The sequence below is a fragment of the Leguminivora glycinivorella genome, chromosome 3 (genome assembly GCF_023078275.1).
Source record: "Leguminivora glycinivorella isolate SPB_JAAS2020 chromosome 3, LegGlyc_1.1, whole genome shotgun sequence".
Taxonomy (NCBI): Eukaryota; Metazoa; Arthropoda; class Insecta; order Lepidoptera; family Tortricidae; genus Leguminivora; species Leguminivora glycinivorella.
In genome coordinates this window covers 8,532,192-8,548,842 of record NC_062973.1, presented here as the reverse complement: position 1 = coordinate 8,548,842, position 16,651 = coordinate 8,532,192, and the positions used below count along the sequence as shown (strand labels likewise).

Below are 16,651 nucleotides of genomic sequence, written 5' to 3'. Positions count from 1 at the left end.
AGTATGTTTTCAGTTAACGATCTGTTTTTGCGTAATTTAAAGCAAAGCACCTGTACTAACTACTACACTATTAAGTGACGTTCTTATGTAAGAGTAGCCACCTTGAAATTTTCTCCTATCTTTATATAACTTACTTTTTAGAGCATCATCATCATCATAATATCAGCCTTTTATCGCCCATTGCTGAGCATACGTCTTCTAGTGCGTCACTTGTCCCGTTCTTGAGCTAGTCTCATCCAGCAAGTCACACCCGCAATTTTCCGAATGTCGTCGACCTAAGTGCGTTTTTACATTATCCGATCCGATATCGGATGTAGGAAGGATTTTAAAGGAAAAAATCAAATATGGCGGCGTAAATATATGGGAATCGGTCCGACATCCTATCGGATCGGATAATGTGAAAACGCACTAACGAGCCAACCTCTTCTTACATCTGTAAGCACGATGGAATCACGCGTTACTTTACGTAAATCATCTTCTAGATTTTTTTTTCAAAGATCTGAATCAAAGTGTCGAAGTGTGAATAGTCGCGGATTAGCAAAATAATTTTCTAGATTTTTATTCCATTGACATTTGTTAGAGCGTGCTTATGTTCAAATGATTATTTGGTATATTTTGCTTGAGAACTGCACAAATTACATATCGTTAAAGGAGTGAAATTGTTTTTTTTTTTATGTGGCATTGTTAATTTAAACGAACACATAAAAATATGGCATTTTTAAAACTAAAGGTGCCTTTCCACCTGAAATGCGCTGCGTGGATGTGTTTGATATGCACCAATCATGTTCATTGTTCCACAAAGCATAGCGCTAGTGGGAGCGGATGTAACTAAGCTGATTGGTAGCGTAGCACATCTCTGATGGAAAGTCACCTTTAAAATCTATAAATGTTAGTAATATGAGGTTAGCTCTGTTCGTAGGTACTTCATGCTATTACGCTCGTAGCGCGTAGCTCATGACAGCGATCAGTTTTTTTTTAATACTACGTCGGTGACAAAACGCTTGATGGAAAGCGGTCACCGTGACCTATGGACGCCGGCAACTCAAGGAGTGTCACGTGCGCGTTGCCAACCCATTAGAAACTTGTACACCCCTTTTTGCTGTGCTTTTTTAGTGTAACCATAAAGTAATAAGTTACCTTATCTTTAAGAGGATTAACGGAAATAAATGTCATAAAATTATATTGAAAACTTTTTACAATATTTTCTTTCTGTAATTCAGTACCATAACTTTAATATCTTAGCTATTAAATAAGAGCATTCATTATCTTCTCAATAATAGATATATATAAAATGACAAAACGTGGCGCGTTTGTTGACCGATTTTGTGATTTCACTAGACCCAGTCAGGGATTTGGTCAAATGCTTGAAACTTTCTAGAGAAATGATGAAATGGATTCGCCATTTTGTCATCCTGCGTGATTTGATCATATAGGGATTTGTTGAAATATTTCCCTGGTGGCCCAGTCGGTAAGTAAATATTATTATATTTTTAATTAATATTCAGTTTCCGTTCATGAAGATGCTCGTCCAAATATTTATTAATTTCCGGCAGGTACCTATACAATGTATGCCATAACATATAATACCAAACTCAGTATTTTCCACAGTAAAATAAAAACACCATGTCTTCTCGAATAAGACTACATTTAACCTAATAGCCTACTATTATCGGAAAACCGTGGATCGTGCCGTTATTGACTAAATGCTAATGCTTTTGAGAGACCCTTTTTGTGAAGGTTCAATGCAGCAAAGGGCCACTTGATTTCGAGAGGCGAATCAACGCGTGCAAATTTACGGAGGATTTAGCAATTTTAACAGATATTCTAGAATTTATATTAAGCTTAGATTAGGAATTGGAAAAAATACGGGACTTGAACTCACAGCCTCTGGATTGCTATCCATAGAAAATCTTTCTACCATATCAGTCTTAAGGGGCCTTAGCGACATCTGCCGAAAGAGCCTTGCGTTTCTTAAATGAGAACCAAAGTTGCATATTGGAAAACTAGCGATCAGTAGATTGTTCATCGTTAACATACAATTTTAACAATTATGCTAGAATTAATATCAAGCTTAGGAATTGGATAAAACGGCCCTGGGCGAGATTTGAACTCACAGCCTCTGTATCCATAGAAAATCTTTCTACCATATCAATATAAGGGGACTTTAGGGACCTACCGAAAGAGCTTTGCACTTCTTAAACTGGAACCGAAGTTTCATATTGAAGACTAGCGAATCAGTAAATTGAGTTCATCGCTAACATACACAGAGACTCACAAACAGATGCAGCGGGGGTAAATCACTATCCATACTAATATTACCTCTATAAATGGGAAAGTGTGTGTGTCTGTTTGTTTGTCCGTCTTTCACGGCAAAACGGAGCGACGAATTGACGTGAATTTTTAAGTGGAGATAGTTGAAGTGATGGAGAGTGACATAGGCTACTTTTGTCTCTTTCTAACGCGAGCGAAGCCGCGAGCAAAAACTAGTAACTTATAAAAATAAATTTTACTTAATTGTTTACCAGTAACGACGTGCCACCCATACTAAATAATCGCGAACGTTTGTGTTTACTAAAAAAAATATTGAGTTATGCTCGTATTAGTTTTGTGAGCGGAACAGAGTTTTAATAGAGATAAACTTTTCGCTCTAGATTTCAAATTGGTTCAATTTAAATATAAGGTTAACTAGTTTATCGGGAAATATGATTCAAGCTTGATTGCTATTATTACTTACGAGTATCTGTACCATTTTGGATCAAAATTCATCATTATCAATGTTACATTTTATTAAAAATAAAACCTTAGTAGCCAAGCTTAAAGCCAGAGTTTCAGTAATAAATTAATGATTTGTATATAAAGACCTCCTCAGCAGGCTAAGGAGACTCCTAAGGGATGGGAATGTATTGGCAAAAAATTTGGACAGTAAAGATGAATATCTGGTTTCTTTCTCACGGAAAAAAGTTTTGTCGACTCTAATTATAATGAACTGCGACACTGAGTATGAGATTAAGTAATATAAAATGAAGCACTTAATTTGTTTGTAATCATTAACATCAATGTAACAAAAGATGGAATAATAAATACAGGGCCATTTTTTTCAAAGTTGTCCACTCCACTTTTTTTTTGGATTTGGATTTTTTTATGTGGTTTCCACTCAGAATCGCGAGCTCTTTCGAGCCTAATAGGAGAAAAAAAGTGTCCCAAGGTTTTTTCCAATTCCGTTACCATTTTTCATACATGTTGTATGGCGGTAACGGAATGGAAGTCTTGGGACATTTTTTTTCCCCTCTCAGGATCGAAAGACCTCTCCTCATTTTGAGTATGAATCGCGTAAAAAATAACCCTGTTAGAAAAAAAGTGGGGTAGACAACTTTTAAAAAAACCGGCCAAGAGCGTGTCGGGCCATGCTCAGTGTAGGGTTCCGTAGTTTTCCGTATTTTTCTCAAAAACTACTGAACCTATTAAGTTCAAAACAATTTTCCTAGAAAGTGTTTATAAAGTTCTACTTTTGTGATTTTTTTTCATATTTTTGAAACATATGGTTCAAAAGTTAGAGGGGGGACACACTTTTTTTTCCTTTAGGAGCGATTATTTCCGAAAATATTAATATTATCAAAAAACGATTTTAGTAAACCCTTATTCATTTTTAAATACCTATCCAACAATATATCACACGTTGGGGTTGGAATGAAAAAAAAAATCAGTCCCCACTTTACATGTAGGGGGGGTACCCTAACTAAACATTTTATTCCACTTTTTATTTTACCACTTTGTCGGCGTGATTGATATACATATTAGTACCAAATTTCAGCTTTCTAGTGCCAACGGTTACTAAGATTATCCGCGGACGGACGGACGGACGGACAGACAGACATGGCGAAACTATAAGGGTTCCTAGTTGACTACGGAACCCTAAAAAATGGCCCACATCATTACATTTTGACAGACCGCTAAGGATGGGAACAGCCAGTTTTCTTCGTCATGATCAAGTGTCCCCGTTACATTCTAATCAATTTTTCATATTGTCATCTTAATTTTGGTTTAGTATGATATGTATAAATACATATATCCATTTTAATATCATAAAACTCCATTTAAAGGCAATTATGATAAGGCCGGGGTATAGGCAATTAGCCTAAACGGTAAAAATGGTCATTATCATTTTCCAAATTTCTCAACACAAAGCCCATATCAGCAACCAAACGAACAATCCACGTTGAAAACAGCGCCCACTTATTAACGAAATTAATTTGGAAAGTAATTTGTGTAATGAAGACAGCTGTAAGCGCTTCGGAGATGTTCTGCGAACAGGTCCAACTAATTTGGACGACACGGTTTAAAATAGCGTATAATAAAAGTTAATGGAACCGCCCTCTTCATGATTCTTGGCGAAGGCTGCTCATTTCGCTGCCCGTCGCTCTCGCTATGTTAATTAGCATTTTGGCACTAAGGCACGAATAATTTGGGAGGCTAGGTGTTACAGGTACGCTGGTGAAGTTTTGATTCCGAAACGTTTACGGAATGAACGCCGTTTTGAATGCAATTTACATTTTAAAGGATGTTAGTAAAATTAATCTTTTCTCGGTATTATTTAAGGCAGTGAATGCGTCCGTAAAAATATAACCTTATTTTGGACGCGGATATATTACATAAAGTGTGCGTAACTGCGTAGGTATTTATAATTATTGATTTTTAGTTATGTTTCATAGGGGACTTTTGACCTTTATGTAATTAATACCACAACATCTCTAGTTAACCGTAGAACTAAATATAATTTAAGATCACTGCCTTCCGACCTTCCAACGACAACCTAGTCTTTGTTACGACCAGTCCGATTTTTACACAATATTTCCCTTTATCAAACAGCGACTGTTAATAAGTATCAAAATTTTCTTGATAACTTCATCTATGACATGTAATACTCCTTACGTACAGAAATGCACTTCCTACAAATCCGATGTTTTAAAGCAGTTCAAGGTACAATCGTGTTGTCTCTTTGGAATGCTTGGCATTATCCCTTTCCACTATTTAGGGCTGTCAAAATGAAGTATTTATCTAATCTGTGGTAGTATACTACGTACGTGTATACACGCAAGGAGACGTCAAGTTGTACCAAGCCTAATAATGTAAGTATACGTAGCAACGCAAGCCGAACATTGCCGGAATCGCCCGATCGGGGGAGTGTCCAATCACTGTTACCTACTGCTAACGAACGCTGCTCAGGTGTCACAAATTACTTTGAGAGACTCTAATAGTATAGTTTCTCTATATATCACAGTTGGCATTATTGTTACTGCCTTAAATGCGATAGATGACATGATTCAGCCGTTCGCCGACATATATATCAATTACTTATCTATGTTTTAACTGGGTCATCATGTCATCAAGCTTAATTGACCTCTGGCACAAGTGCATTTGTTTCACTTAAAAACTAGTTTCGTATATTCATGTCATACAAGTATAATTGTGTCGCTTAATTTTAAACTCGGGTAAATCGATTCTGCTATAAGGTGAATTCTTTACAGATTATATATATATTCAACCTTTTACACATAATCCCAATTTTATACATAATCAACCTTAAACCAGAATCGATTTACCCGTTTGAAGTTAAGTGACACAATTGTGTTAGGTATTATATTTATGATATCTACGTTTATAATTCTAGACGTAGTATAATTTCACTTCATAGACTGTAATATGAATATGTGTAATATTATTTAAACTTTAAAGTTCAAACTGTATTACTATTATTATATAAGTGATACATTCCTTGTCAGGTCGAACTTTTCGAGGGCCATCTGTATTGAAAAACAACGTACGATACACGTATTACACAGTTTATATTAATGTGTATATTTATACATACTATCTTTTGCCCGCGGCTTCGCTCGCGTTAGAAAAAGACAAAAATATCTCCACTTGAAAAATCACGTCAATTCGTCGCTTCGTGAAAGACGGACAAACAAGCAGACACACACTTTCCCATTTATAATATTAGTAAGGATGTACTGAAAACGCTGGCAGCAGAGTAATAGTTATTTGTTTCACAAGGGGGCAAAGTAGTTGTTTAACCGCACGTGCCAATATTGATACCCGAGCAAGCGAAAGATTCCAATATTGAACCGCGAGCGTAGCGAGTGGTTCAAAAAGTGGAATCTTGAGCGTTGCGAGGGTATCAAGGCACGATGGTTAAACAAACTTTGCTACACCAACACGAACAAAATACTGACTATAAAACATCAAAATAAATGAAATCCGATTTATTCAATATTTATGATTCAAAATCATCATTTATAGGTAAAATCTAGCAGCCAGATTAAGACATCGAGTTAAAATTTGTATGAAATTACTTTGCCCCCTTGTGGATAAAATGCAATTTTGCTATCTGTTTTCGAATAGCAAAGAAAGCCTTTACCAGTTGGTGTGGTGAAAAATTCTATTCGGCGCCAAGACCGCCATATTTTTCTATTATTTACTTTACTATAATTTCAGCACTATTGTAGTCGGTAGTAGGTACGTTAACGCTGCATTAGTAAGTAGATCGTAATTGGAAAGTCCCATGAAAAGCGCAATGTCCCAGAAACACAGGCCATTGCATTACAACGAGGAAGTTTGTTTTACACAGAGTAATCATAAATAATGCTTAATGTTCTATACGTAAACATTTTAATTTCCGCCTTTCTATCGACCGTGACGCGCTGCAGCCAACTCTATGGAAATGATTTATTTCGTGCGATACTCTAGTCACACGATATCTAAGTGAGCATCGGCCGTGCATTTCGGTTACATTTTCGTTCGAAATAAAAAGTCGGCGAGTAACGGTTTGTTCGTATAAAAAACCTGTACCGAGCCGGCAGAACAGTATAATAAAAGTACTATCGTACAGTATGGCCATGCACTTCCGCTCCCCGCTGAAAGTGCCGCCCACCCCCTTTCAGTTACCTCACAGTTGCCGACTGTCAAAAACGCGAACAGTCGACCTGTCATATTTCACTCATACAAGCATAGTACTCGTTCACCTACACGAGCTTAACTGTGTGCTAAGGAACTCGCCTCTTTCATATATTTGATCGCTAGTGTCCGAGGCGTGCCGGCAGTGTTCGTCACTAATTAATACTTTGTAGGTATTAAATCGCATGTATTCCATTGATTAATATTTACATACACATAATTATTACGTTGCTTAATAATGGTTACAAACGTATCTATTTATGTACCTAACTACCTCCTACTCCATACCTCATTATACGGCTTTTGTTATACAGGGTGTAACATTAATGCTGGTGATCCATTTAAGAGCATAACCGGTGTCGAATAGCGGTTACGAATATCCCCTATCTTTGACTCATACAAAATTTTTTAAATAAACACCATGAAAATTAAAGGTACTATAGAAGGTAATGTATAAGCCGTAGGATTTATCTTCGGCAATTATGTTACATAGTGTATAGTGCCTACCTTAAGATCCATCGTTCTAAATAGTAACCATACCTTGAATTCCATCCAAATAAGTTATTTACAATGTTTCGTTTAAAAAAAAGTTGTTTTTTTGTAACAGAACATCGCAGCTAATAGCAAAAGCATCGAAAATTCATCGCAGTTTTATTTTTTCCATTTCTAATAAACTTTAATTACTTACATAAGTAAGTCCTTTAAGTTTCCGCCGTATTTTCTATAACTACGTAAATTTAACAAGTTCCGTACATAACTGTTTTTATAAATCTGAAAGAACAGTATTTCCTGAAGTTTATATTATATTAATTTTAAATTTATTTGAATTAAATCCCTTGTACAGTCAGCGATGAAGTGCCAAAAATATGTAGGTATTCAAGTCTATCTATTTAGTGTTTGTACTTCATATTTATGTATTTAAATTTCATATAATTATACTTGTGTAATTGTGTATATGTATTAATTTAAATAAAAATCTATAAATAATATACCTATATAGAATATAAACATGAATACAAAATGGGTCCATATTGGCTCATATAAAATCATTTGTTATAAAATTATTGTTTATACCGATTTGTGCTCCGAATGATCATTTCTCATAATCTTACTTATCATAATTTTGTTTCATTATTATTGGTATGTATAGGGCCGAGGGACAAGTAATACGAACGCTGGTTTGTAGCACACTGGTTTATTCAAGTAAGGTGTCACGTATATGAACCGTGGGCACAGCCACGCACACATGCATATCTCGTTGCGTACATACGCAACACTCCTCCCGCTATATTACGTACTATACATAGTAACTACATAACATCCTAAAAATATTTCTTAAAGTCTATATTTAATTTTGACCGACGTCGTAACCTGTCTCTCATATCTGAGCGGACCTCTTGGTTACTCGGTTGTTCAGCCTCAGTGGGGACCATTTCTGTGTCTGTGTCTTCAGAGCTATCCGTAAAAGATTCCGCTTCTTGAAACTCGGCGTCACTCGTCAGTGACCTTTTCCCCTCTCGCGAGAGCTCTGGAGTGTCATCAGACGGAGACGACGGAACCGGAGGCAGGACGTTGCCTCCATAGGTCGTCGGCGGCGGTGGAGACGGAGGCGACTGCGGCGGCGAAGGAGACGGAGGCGACTGCGGCGGCGGCACAGACGGATTGTATGGCGGAGGCGGCGGCGGCGGCGGCGGGGGCGGCGGCGGCGGCGGCGGCGGCGGTGGCGGCGGCGACGGTGGCGGCGACGGCGGCGGGGAAGAGTCTACCGGCTCAGCCACGACATAGGTCTAAGCGCGACAGCGGCGAGCGGCGGCCATACATTGAAACGAGACACAGCGATGGGACTTTTCATTCGCACGTATGGCTGCCGCTCGCCGCTGCCGCGCTTAGACCAATGTCGTGGCTGGGCCGTACAAGTGGTAAGTACTCGTCCACATCTGTTAAGCTTAGGTCTCCTGGGCTGTCAACCGTTATGGTACCGTTATATTTAATTATTTGATTTTTATGTCTTTTAACAATACTGCCGGTGTAATAGTCTTTGATTAAATACAATATCTTTCCTATTCTTTTATCGATTGTCCCTTTATGCCATTTAAATTGGGACTTGTTTACGTAGTTTTTAGGGTTCCGTAGTCAACTAGGAACCCTTATAGTTTCGCCATGTCTGTCTGTCCGTCCGTCCGTCCGTCCGTCCGTCCGTCCGTCCGTCCGTCCGTCCGTCCGTCCGTCCGTCCGTCCGTCCGTCCGTCCGCGGATAATCTCAGTAACCGTAAGCACTAGAAAGCTGAAATTTGGTACCAATATGTATATAAATCACGCCAACAAAGTGCAAAAATAAAAAATGAAAAAAAATGTTTTATTAGGGTACCCCCCCTACATGTAAAGTGGGGGCTGAGATTTTTTTTCATTCCAACCCCAACGTGTGATATATTGTTGGATAGGTATTTAAAAATGAAAAAGGGTTTACAAAGATCGTTTTTTGATAATATTAATAGTTTCGGAAATAATCGCTTGTAAAGGAAAAAAAAGTGCGTCCCCCCCTCTAACTTTTGAACCCTACGTTCAAAAAATATGAAAAAAATCACAATAGTAGAACTTTATAAAAACTTTCTAGGAAAATTGTTTTGAACTTGATAGGTTCAGTAGTTTTTGAGAAAAATACGGAAAACTACGGAACCCTACACTGAGCGTGGCCCGACATGCTCTTGGCCGGTTTTTTTATACAATATTATATCTCCTTTTTTAAAATTACGTGACTTATATTCTTTACATGGTGAACACTGTTGAATTTTTACAGGTTTATTACTCACGGGCTCGGCGGATGGCAAGGGCGACAACTCCGAGGAGGGGTTCGACGCGTCTAGTCTACATCTTATTTTATGACCGAACACTAACTGCGATGGAGCGCAACCTGTGGCTGAATGTATAGAATTACGATAATCCATTAAATATCTTAATAACAGTAACCGCCTTTGTCTATCATTCTTACCCGTTAGCATGCTCGATTTAATACCCTTCTTGGAGATCTTAATGAACGATTCTGCCTGGCCGTTGCTGGCCGGATGGTATACCGGTGACGTGACATGTTTTATGTCGTTCAGGTCACAAAATCTAGTAAATTCTACCGAGCAGAAGGCAGTACCATTGTCACTTACAATTGTTTTAGGTAATCCGAATCTGGAAATAAAATCACATAATTTGTCTACTACAGCCGTAGAACTCATACTAGTCATGGGATATACCTCGAGCCATTTACTGTAGGTATCCACTATTACTAGATACGTATGACCATATAGCGGGCCGAGAAAATCTAAGTGTAATCTTTCAAAACAACGCGCAGTCTGTGGCCACGGCGCGGGCGGCGCGCGGGGCGGAGACGGCCGCAGCTGTAGGCACACTTCACAGGATCCCAACTACGTCTCCAGAGCCTTGTCAATCCCAGGAAACCAGAACCGAGCCCGGGCCTCTTATTTTATTCGGCCAACCGTTGAGGATATACCTACTTACGATATTTAATATAACATCTGTTTTAGTACATGCCTGTAACTCAGGTAAAGTTAACGGTTTGGCCCCGTCCGCGTCCGCAAGGAAACAAACATACGCGGCCTTATCACTATCAGCGAGCGCCGGCTCCGCGCCCGCGCCCCGCCCGCTCTCCCCGGGCAGGCTCGCCCGCGACAAAAAATCTGCACTGTTGTCTGCACTACGCACGTATTCTATTACATAATTGTAACCGCTGAGAAATAGTGCATACCTTTGCAAGCGATTTGCCGATACCTCGGGGATACCTTTATATGGGCCAAATATGGAAGTTAAAGGCTTGTGGTCCGTTCGCAAAACGAAAGGGTCTGCCCTACCGTATAAATACTGATGGAAGCGCCGCACAGCATAGATTATTGCCGTCGCTTCCCGTTGTATTTGAGCGTACCTTTTCTCGGCCGGGTTCAAAGTGCGAGAGGCAAATGCGACCGGCCGCTCCACGCCGTCCGCATCAATTTGAGACAAAATAGCCCCAAGGCCGCTAGGTGATGCATCACAGGTCAAAACCAGCTTTGCTTTGGGGTTAAAGTGTGTGAGAACCTGGTCCGATACCAGATGATTTTTTATTTTATTAAACGCGTCATTATGTAACTCTGACCATTCCCACTTAGTATTTTTTTTAAGTAGGTCATATAACGGACTGAGTATAGTCGAGGCACCGGGAACAAAATTACGGTAATAGTTGCTAAGTCCTAAAAATGATTGTAATTGACTTACGTTTGTTGGCACTGGAGCCTCGACTATGGCTTTAATTTTTTCGGGTGATTTTTTTAAGCCATCTTTATTTATTACATAGCCTAAGTAACTAATCTCGTCCTTAAAAAATTCACACTTTTCCCGCTGCAAGACCAGTCCCGCGTCCTGTAATCTTTGCAACACTACCTTTAGCCTGGCCTGGTGCTGGGCGGCGTCGGCGCCCGTGATGAGCACGTCGTCGAGCAGGCACAGCACGCCGTCGAGCCCGGCGAGCACGCACTCCATGGCTCGCTGGAATATGGCCGGGGCCGAAGCCAGGCCAAACACGAGCCGTGTAAAAACAAATAATCCACGGTGTGTATTTATGCAAGTCAATCTTTGCGAGTCTTTATCTAGTTCGAACTGGTTATATGCCATGGATAAATCTAGCTTTGTAAATGTTTTGCCCCCGTGCAACTTAGAAAATAATTCGTTTATCGTAGGCAGGGGATATTGATCGATTATCAATTGTTTATTTATACTAACGGAATAATCTGCACATAACCGAACTGTACCATTTTTTTTTAAGACTGGCACCACAGGCGAAGCATACTCTGAATGGTCCACTGGCTTTAGGACTCCTAAATTGACAAGCCTATCAATTTCATTGCTGACCGTATCGCGTAATGCAAACGCTACTGGGCGCGCTCTAAAGAAAACCGGTTTTGCACCCTCTTTAAGCCTTAGATTGACCTTATATTTATTGAATAACCCTAAATTACCGGAAAATAATTTTGGGTACTCCTTTTCTAAGTCAATGCCACCCGTAGGTATTATATCCTTACAATACTGTACAGACTGCACTGGCATGAGCTGCAATCTAAACAAAGCAATAAAATCTCTGCCTAGCAACGGCGGTCCGCCGTCGTTAACCACATACACATTTAGTGAGTGAGTACTACCCGCGTATGCTACCGGCAACCGCGCATTACCCTTACATTCTAGATGTTGGCCCGAATATGTCACTAGCCTTTTTTTTGTAGGTAACAATGGTACATCCTTGAAATGCATTTTGTACGTAATGTAAGAAATAACGGTTACTGCAGAACCTGTGTCGATTTCAAATTTTAATTTCCGACCATTAATGTTTACCGTTTCAACCATAGGTTCGCCCCTGAAAGATCTTATATAATATAACTCACCGTCATCGTCGTTATCGCCCTGACAATCCGCCGAAACATTAACGTAATTTACGCTAGTGCACATCTTACGGAGATGCCCTTTTTTATTACACTTTTTACATGTATACTTAGCGAAACGACACTGAGACGCACTATGGTTAGTATAGCCGCACACCGAACACTTCACTTTTGCATTTCCCTCATTTTTAGCACTACGCGCGATCTTAAATAACTCGGAGGCCGACGATTCGGACGAACCCGCGGCAGCGGCGCCGGCGCCGGCGCCGGCCGCGGCAGCACCTGCCCGCGCGCGACGAATATTTTCAGCCAGTTCTACCGCCTTTGCTAATGTTAACGCGGATAGGTCTTGAGCGTACAACTTCTCCTTTTCCCTGCCAGGCAGCATCCCCATGACAAAACGGTCACGTAACGCTTCTTCTACGTTTTTAAACGCACAATGCACTGACAGGCCCCGCAGTCTAGCAGCCCACTGAGGGTATGACTCGTCTTGTAGCTGCATCGCCGAATAAAAGTTGTGTCGCTCGCCGAATCCAGTTAACTTGGGAGTGAAGTGGTTGTCCAGTAATTCTAAAATGTCTTCGAACGGCACTTCCTGGACATCCTTAGGCAGCGCCAGATGCGCTGCGAGCTCGTATGAGCTCTCATTGAGTGCGCTTAACAAAATCGCTCGTCGTTTTTGTCCCTGCGCGTCTGTAGCATCGGTGATATTATTGGCAATAAACCATTGACACACGCGACTTTTATAATTTTTCCACACTTGCACATTGTGGTCAAACGTTGGCAGGATACCAAAAACAGCACTCATCTTTTTTTTTATATATGTGGGTAGACGTCGCCACTGGTATGTATAGGGCCGAGGGACAAGTAATACGAACGCTGGTTTGTAGCACACTGGTTTATTCAAGTAAGGTGTCACGTATATGAACCGTGGGCACAGCCACGCACACATGCATATCTCGTTGCGTACATACGCAACAATTATCAATAGTACTACTATCACTGTTCATAATAATCATTTAGTCGAAAAATTTTAATCATAAATTCTATACAAATATTTAATAACATTCATAATTTTGTGTTTAAGAAAAACATTCATCATAAAATTATTTAAAAAGTTTTGGGGAAGTTCTATGAAAAACTTGTGCCATTTATAGAAGCGCGCTTGAAGCTTTTACAGTGACATATACAATTTACATTAAAAATTCGTTTCTGGTTCGCTCACGGTCAACCTAACACGCTCCTCCTCGCTACGCTCGTCGTCGCACCTAACTGGACTGTCACATGTGATGTCTGTTCTGTTAACAATAATATAACGATAAATTATATTACTCGCAATCGTTATGATCAATAAGTATATAAACATAAACATTAGTATAAAACGTATTTATGATAAATGACATTATGAACATAAGTCATTTGAAGTTACGATAGTTATTAACATAAAATTGTTATAAATAATGATCGTTATAATGTAAAATTGTATGAGAAACATTTTCGGACTACCAATAATCTATATAACAATTTTATATGAACTTTGGCGCACCCATACAAAATACAGCTTTGTAGTGTTCGTTTATATTTTTTAAGTATTTTCGCTCTCAAATGCTCAAAAGTTGACTGGAAAAGATCCCTTACAGGAATAAGTCCACTTGATTAAGGTCGTGTATACATATTGTTGAACTATGGCAGTATTCATATCTTAGTTGCTGACTGTAGACAATTTCTGCTAGTATTCACTTACCGTCTACAAACAGTCCCTGCATTTGCGTAGCATCGCGCAAGCGAGCCACGCACACAATCCGCATGCGGACTACCTAATGAGGTGTAATTCTATAGGATCTAGGTGTCAAATTGTTTATTAGCCATTCTGCCTTTAGGTTTGTATAGGTATGTGTGTATGTATAGCTTCATATATATTTAATTAGAGCATACCGTATAGCCAAGTCATCATGGAAGAGATTCTTTAAAGGGATAAGTTCGCCTTTGTACACAATTATTATATTCTTTACTTTATGTAGGTACTTTGTTCTGTCCAAGTCTTTTACTACTACTGTACAATTCATCATTCATTTGGTCCCAAACAGTCAGAAATCCAATGCCATGCAAAACTTTCAGATGTAGGAAAATGGACAGTCGCTCACAATAATCACAATCCACAAACGAAACATGTAAGGTGTTACTAAATTTGTCATGGATATTTTTAGGGGTGATAGTACTCCGCTCCTGGAGTATATTTATTTATGAAAGAACATAGGTTTTGTTATGTTTTTTTGGAGAAAACTAGGAAACAAATATGCTATGTTAAAACATCCTGTTAATAAAATAATTAAATGAGATCTCTCTAGATACTGTTAACTTGACAAGAGAGACAGTGTTAAACATCCTGACAGGCAATTACATTATAGGGGATGGTTATTTAGAAAATAAATTAAAATATTTTTTTGTTAAGGAAATGAAAACAAAAATACATACAATGAAAATTAGTTTTAATTTCTAGTGAAAGTTAATTGTTTTGATGTTAATTAACGTCCCTTAAAATATCCGTGACTAATTTGGTTACACCCTATATATTATTAAGTTTTATAATCGCCCCGACGCTCTTATAATTGTCAATCAAATCGGTTCCATGTTCCATTCTACCCGCACCAAACTCAAGAGTCTGACCAGCTTGTTTAATGCAAACGGTATAGTCTGATACAAAATTAGCGAATTAACAAAGCTATCGCACCCTAATTTACAACTAATTAAGAAAGGAAAAGGCTGGCTGCAAAATGCTGCTCTCAGGGCAAATGGACTTTGCAAATATTCGTCGGAGAAAAGTGACTCGGGATGTTAACTTTTGTATTCGATTAAAAAGAAAGCTGGAGAAACAATGCTGAAGCTATCTTTGTTTGACTAGTTCACATGTAAATTTTGTTTTTTGTTATAACGACAGGAGTTAAATGGGCCATTTTTTTTTCAAAGTTTTGGATTTGGATATTTTTATGTGGTTTCCACTCAGAACCGCGAGCTCTTTCAGTCCTAATAGGAGAAAAAAGTTTTTTTCCAATTCCGTTACCATTTTTAGGGTTCCGTAGTCCGTAGTCAATTAGAACCCTTATAGTTTCGCCATGTCTGTCTGTCCGTCCGTCCGTCCGCGGATAATCTCAGTGACCGTTAGCACTAGAAAGCTGAAATTTGGTACCAATATGTATATCAATCACGCCGACAAAGTGCAACAATAAAAAGTGGAAAAAAATGTTTTATTAAGGGGTGTGTTTTCGGGCCAATTATGGGCAAAGTCTCGACGCGGCGTCTTTTTTCATACAGTTGGCCCGACGCGACGCTCGCGAGACGCTAGATGTGGGGGGACCCTAAGGGGGTCTACAAGTAAAATGGGGAGTGATTTTTTTTTTCATTGCAATCCTAACGTGTGATATATTGTTGTAATAGGTATTTGAAAATGAATAAGAATTTACTATAATCGTTTTTTGATAATATTCATATTTTCGGAAATAATCGCTCTTAAAGGAAAAAAAGTGTGTCCGGCCTCTAACTTTTGAACCATATGTTTAAAAAATATGAAAAAAATCACAACAGTAGAACTTTATAAACACTTTCTAGGAAAATTATTTTGAACTTGATAGGTTCAGTAGTTTTTGAGAAAAATACGGAAAACTACGGAACCCTACACTGAGCGTGGCCCGACACGCTCTTGGCCGGTTTTTTTCATACATTTTGTATGGCAGTAACGGAATGGAAGGTTTGAAAAATGTATGGAAATCTTGGGACATTTTTTTTCTCCTATCAGGATCAAATTAAAAGACCTCCCGATTCTGAGTATGAATCGAGTAAAAAATACCCATGTTACAAAAAAAGTGGGGTGGACAACTTTAAAAAAAATGGCCCAAATACCAAATATCATCAGTTAATGGAAACGAAACTTGCATGGTACAGAATTACAGATTTTGATCTCAAATGTATTGTGTACCTTTAGTTTGAAAACCGTGAACATATTCGGTGTTATTCAATAATACGCCATGGGGCCATAACGTACTATTTTGCGTATCGGTATTCATTTTTTTGTCGCAAGTGTAATGAAGAACATTGTGTGTACCCAGTGGCGTAAGAATATTGCAAAACTTGAGTCTTCAAATCGCCTTAGTAAGCCATCGCAATTTAGATCACTCTTGTTCGCAATGCAATTATTTGACTTCCGCCCCTCGTTGCACAATGTACTATTTGAGTCTCAGAGACATGTAATACATGGCAGAAACTATAAAATTTATAACTTATTCTTT

The 16,651-nt window shown here is 38.9% G+C and overlaps 1 protein-coding gene across 1 annotated transcript; it reads right to left on the bottom strand.

Moving 5' to 3' along the window:
• Positions 1-408: 408 nt before the first annotated feature.
• Positions 409-13,339, bottom strand: LOC125224613 (uncharacterized protein K02A2.6-like). Its single transcript, XM_048128034.1, is given in 3 exon segments — positions 409-433; positions 9,679-10,422; positions 10,424-13,339. Coding segments are annotated over 3 exon segments (3,666 nt in total). The 5' UTR covers positions 13,321-13,339.
• Between the last annotated feature and the right edge of the window lie 3,312 nt (positions 13,340-16,651).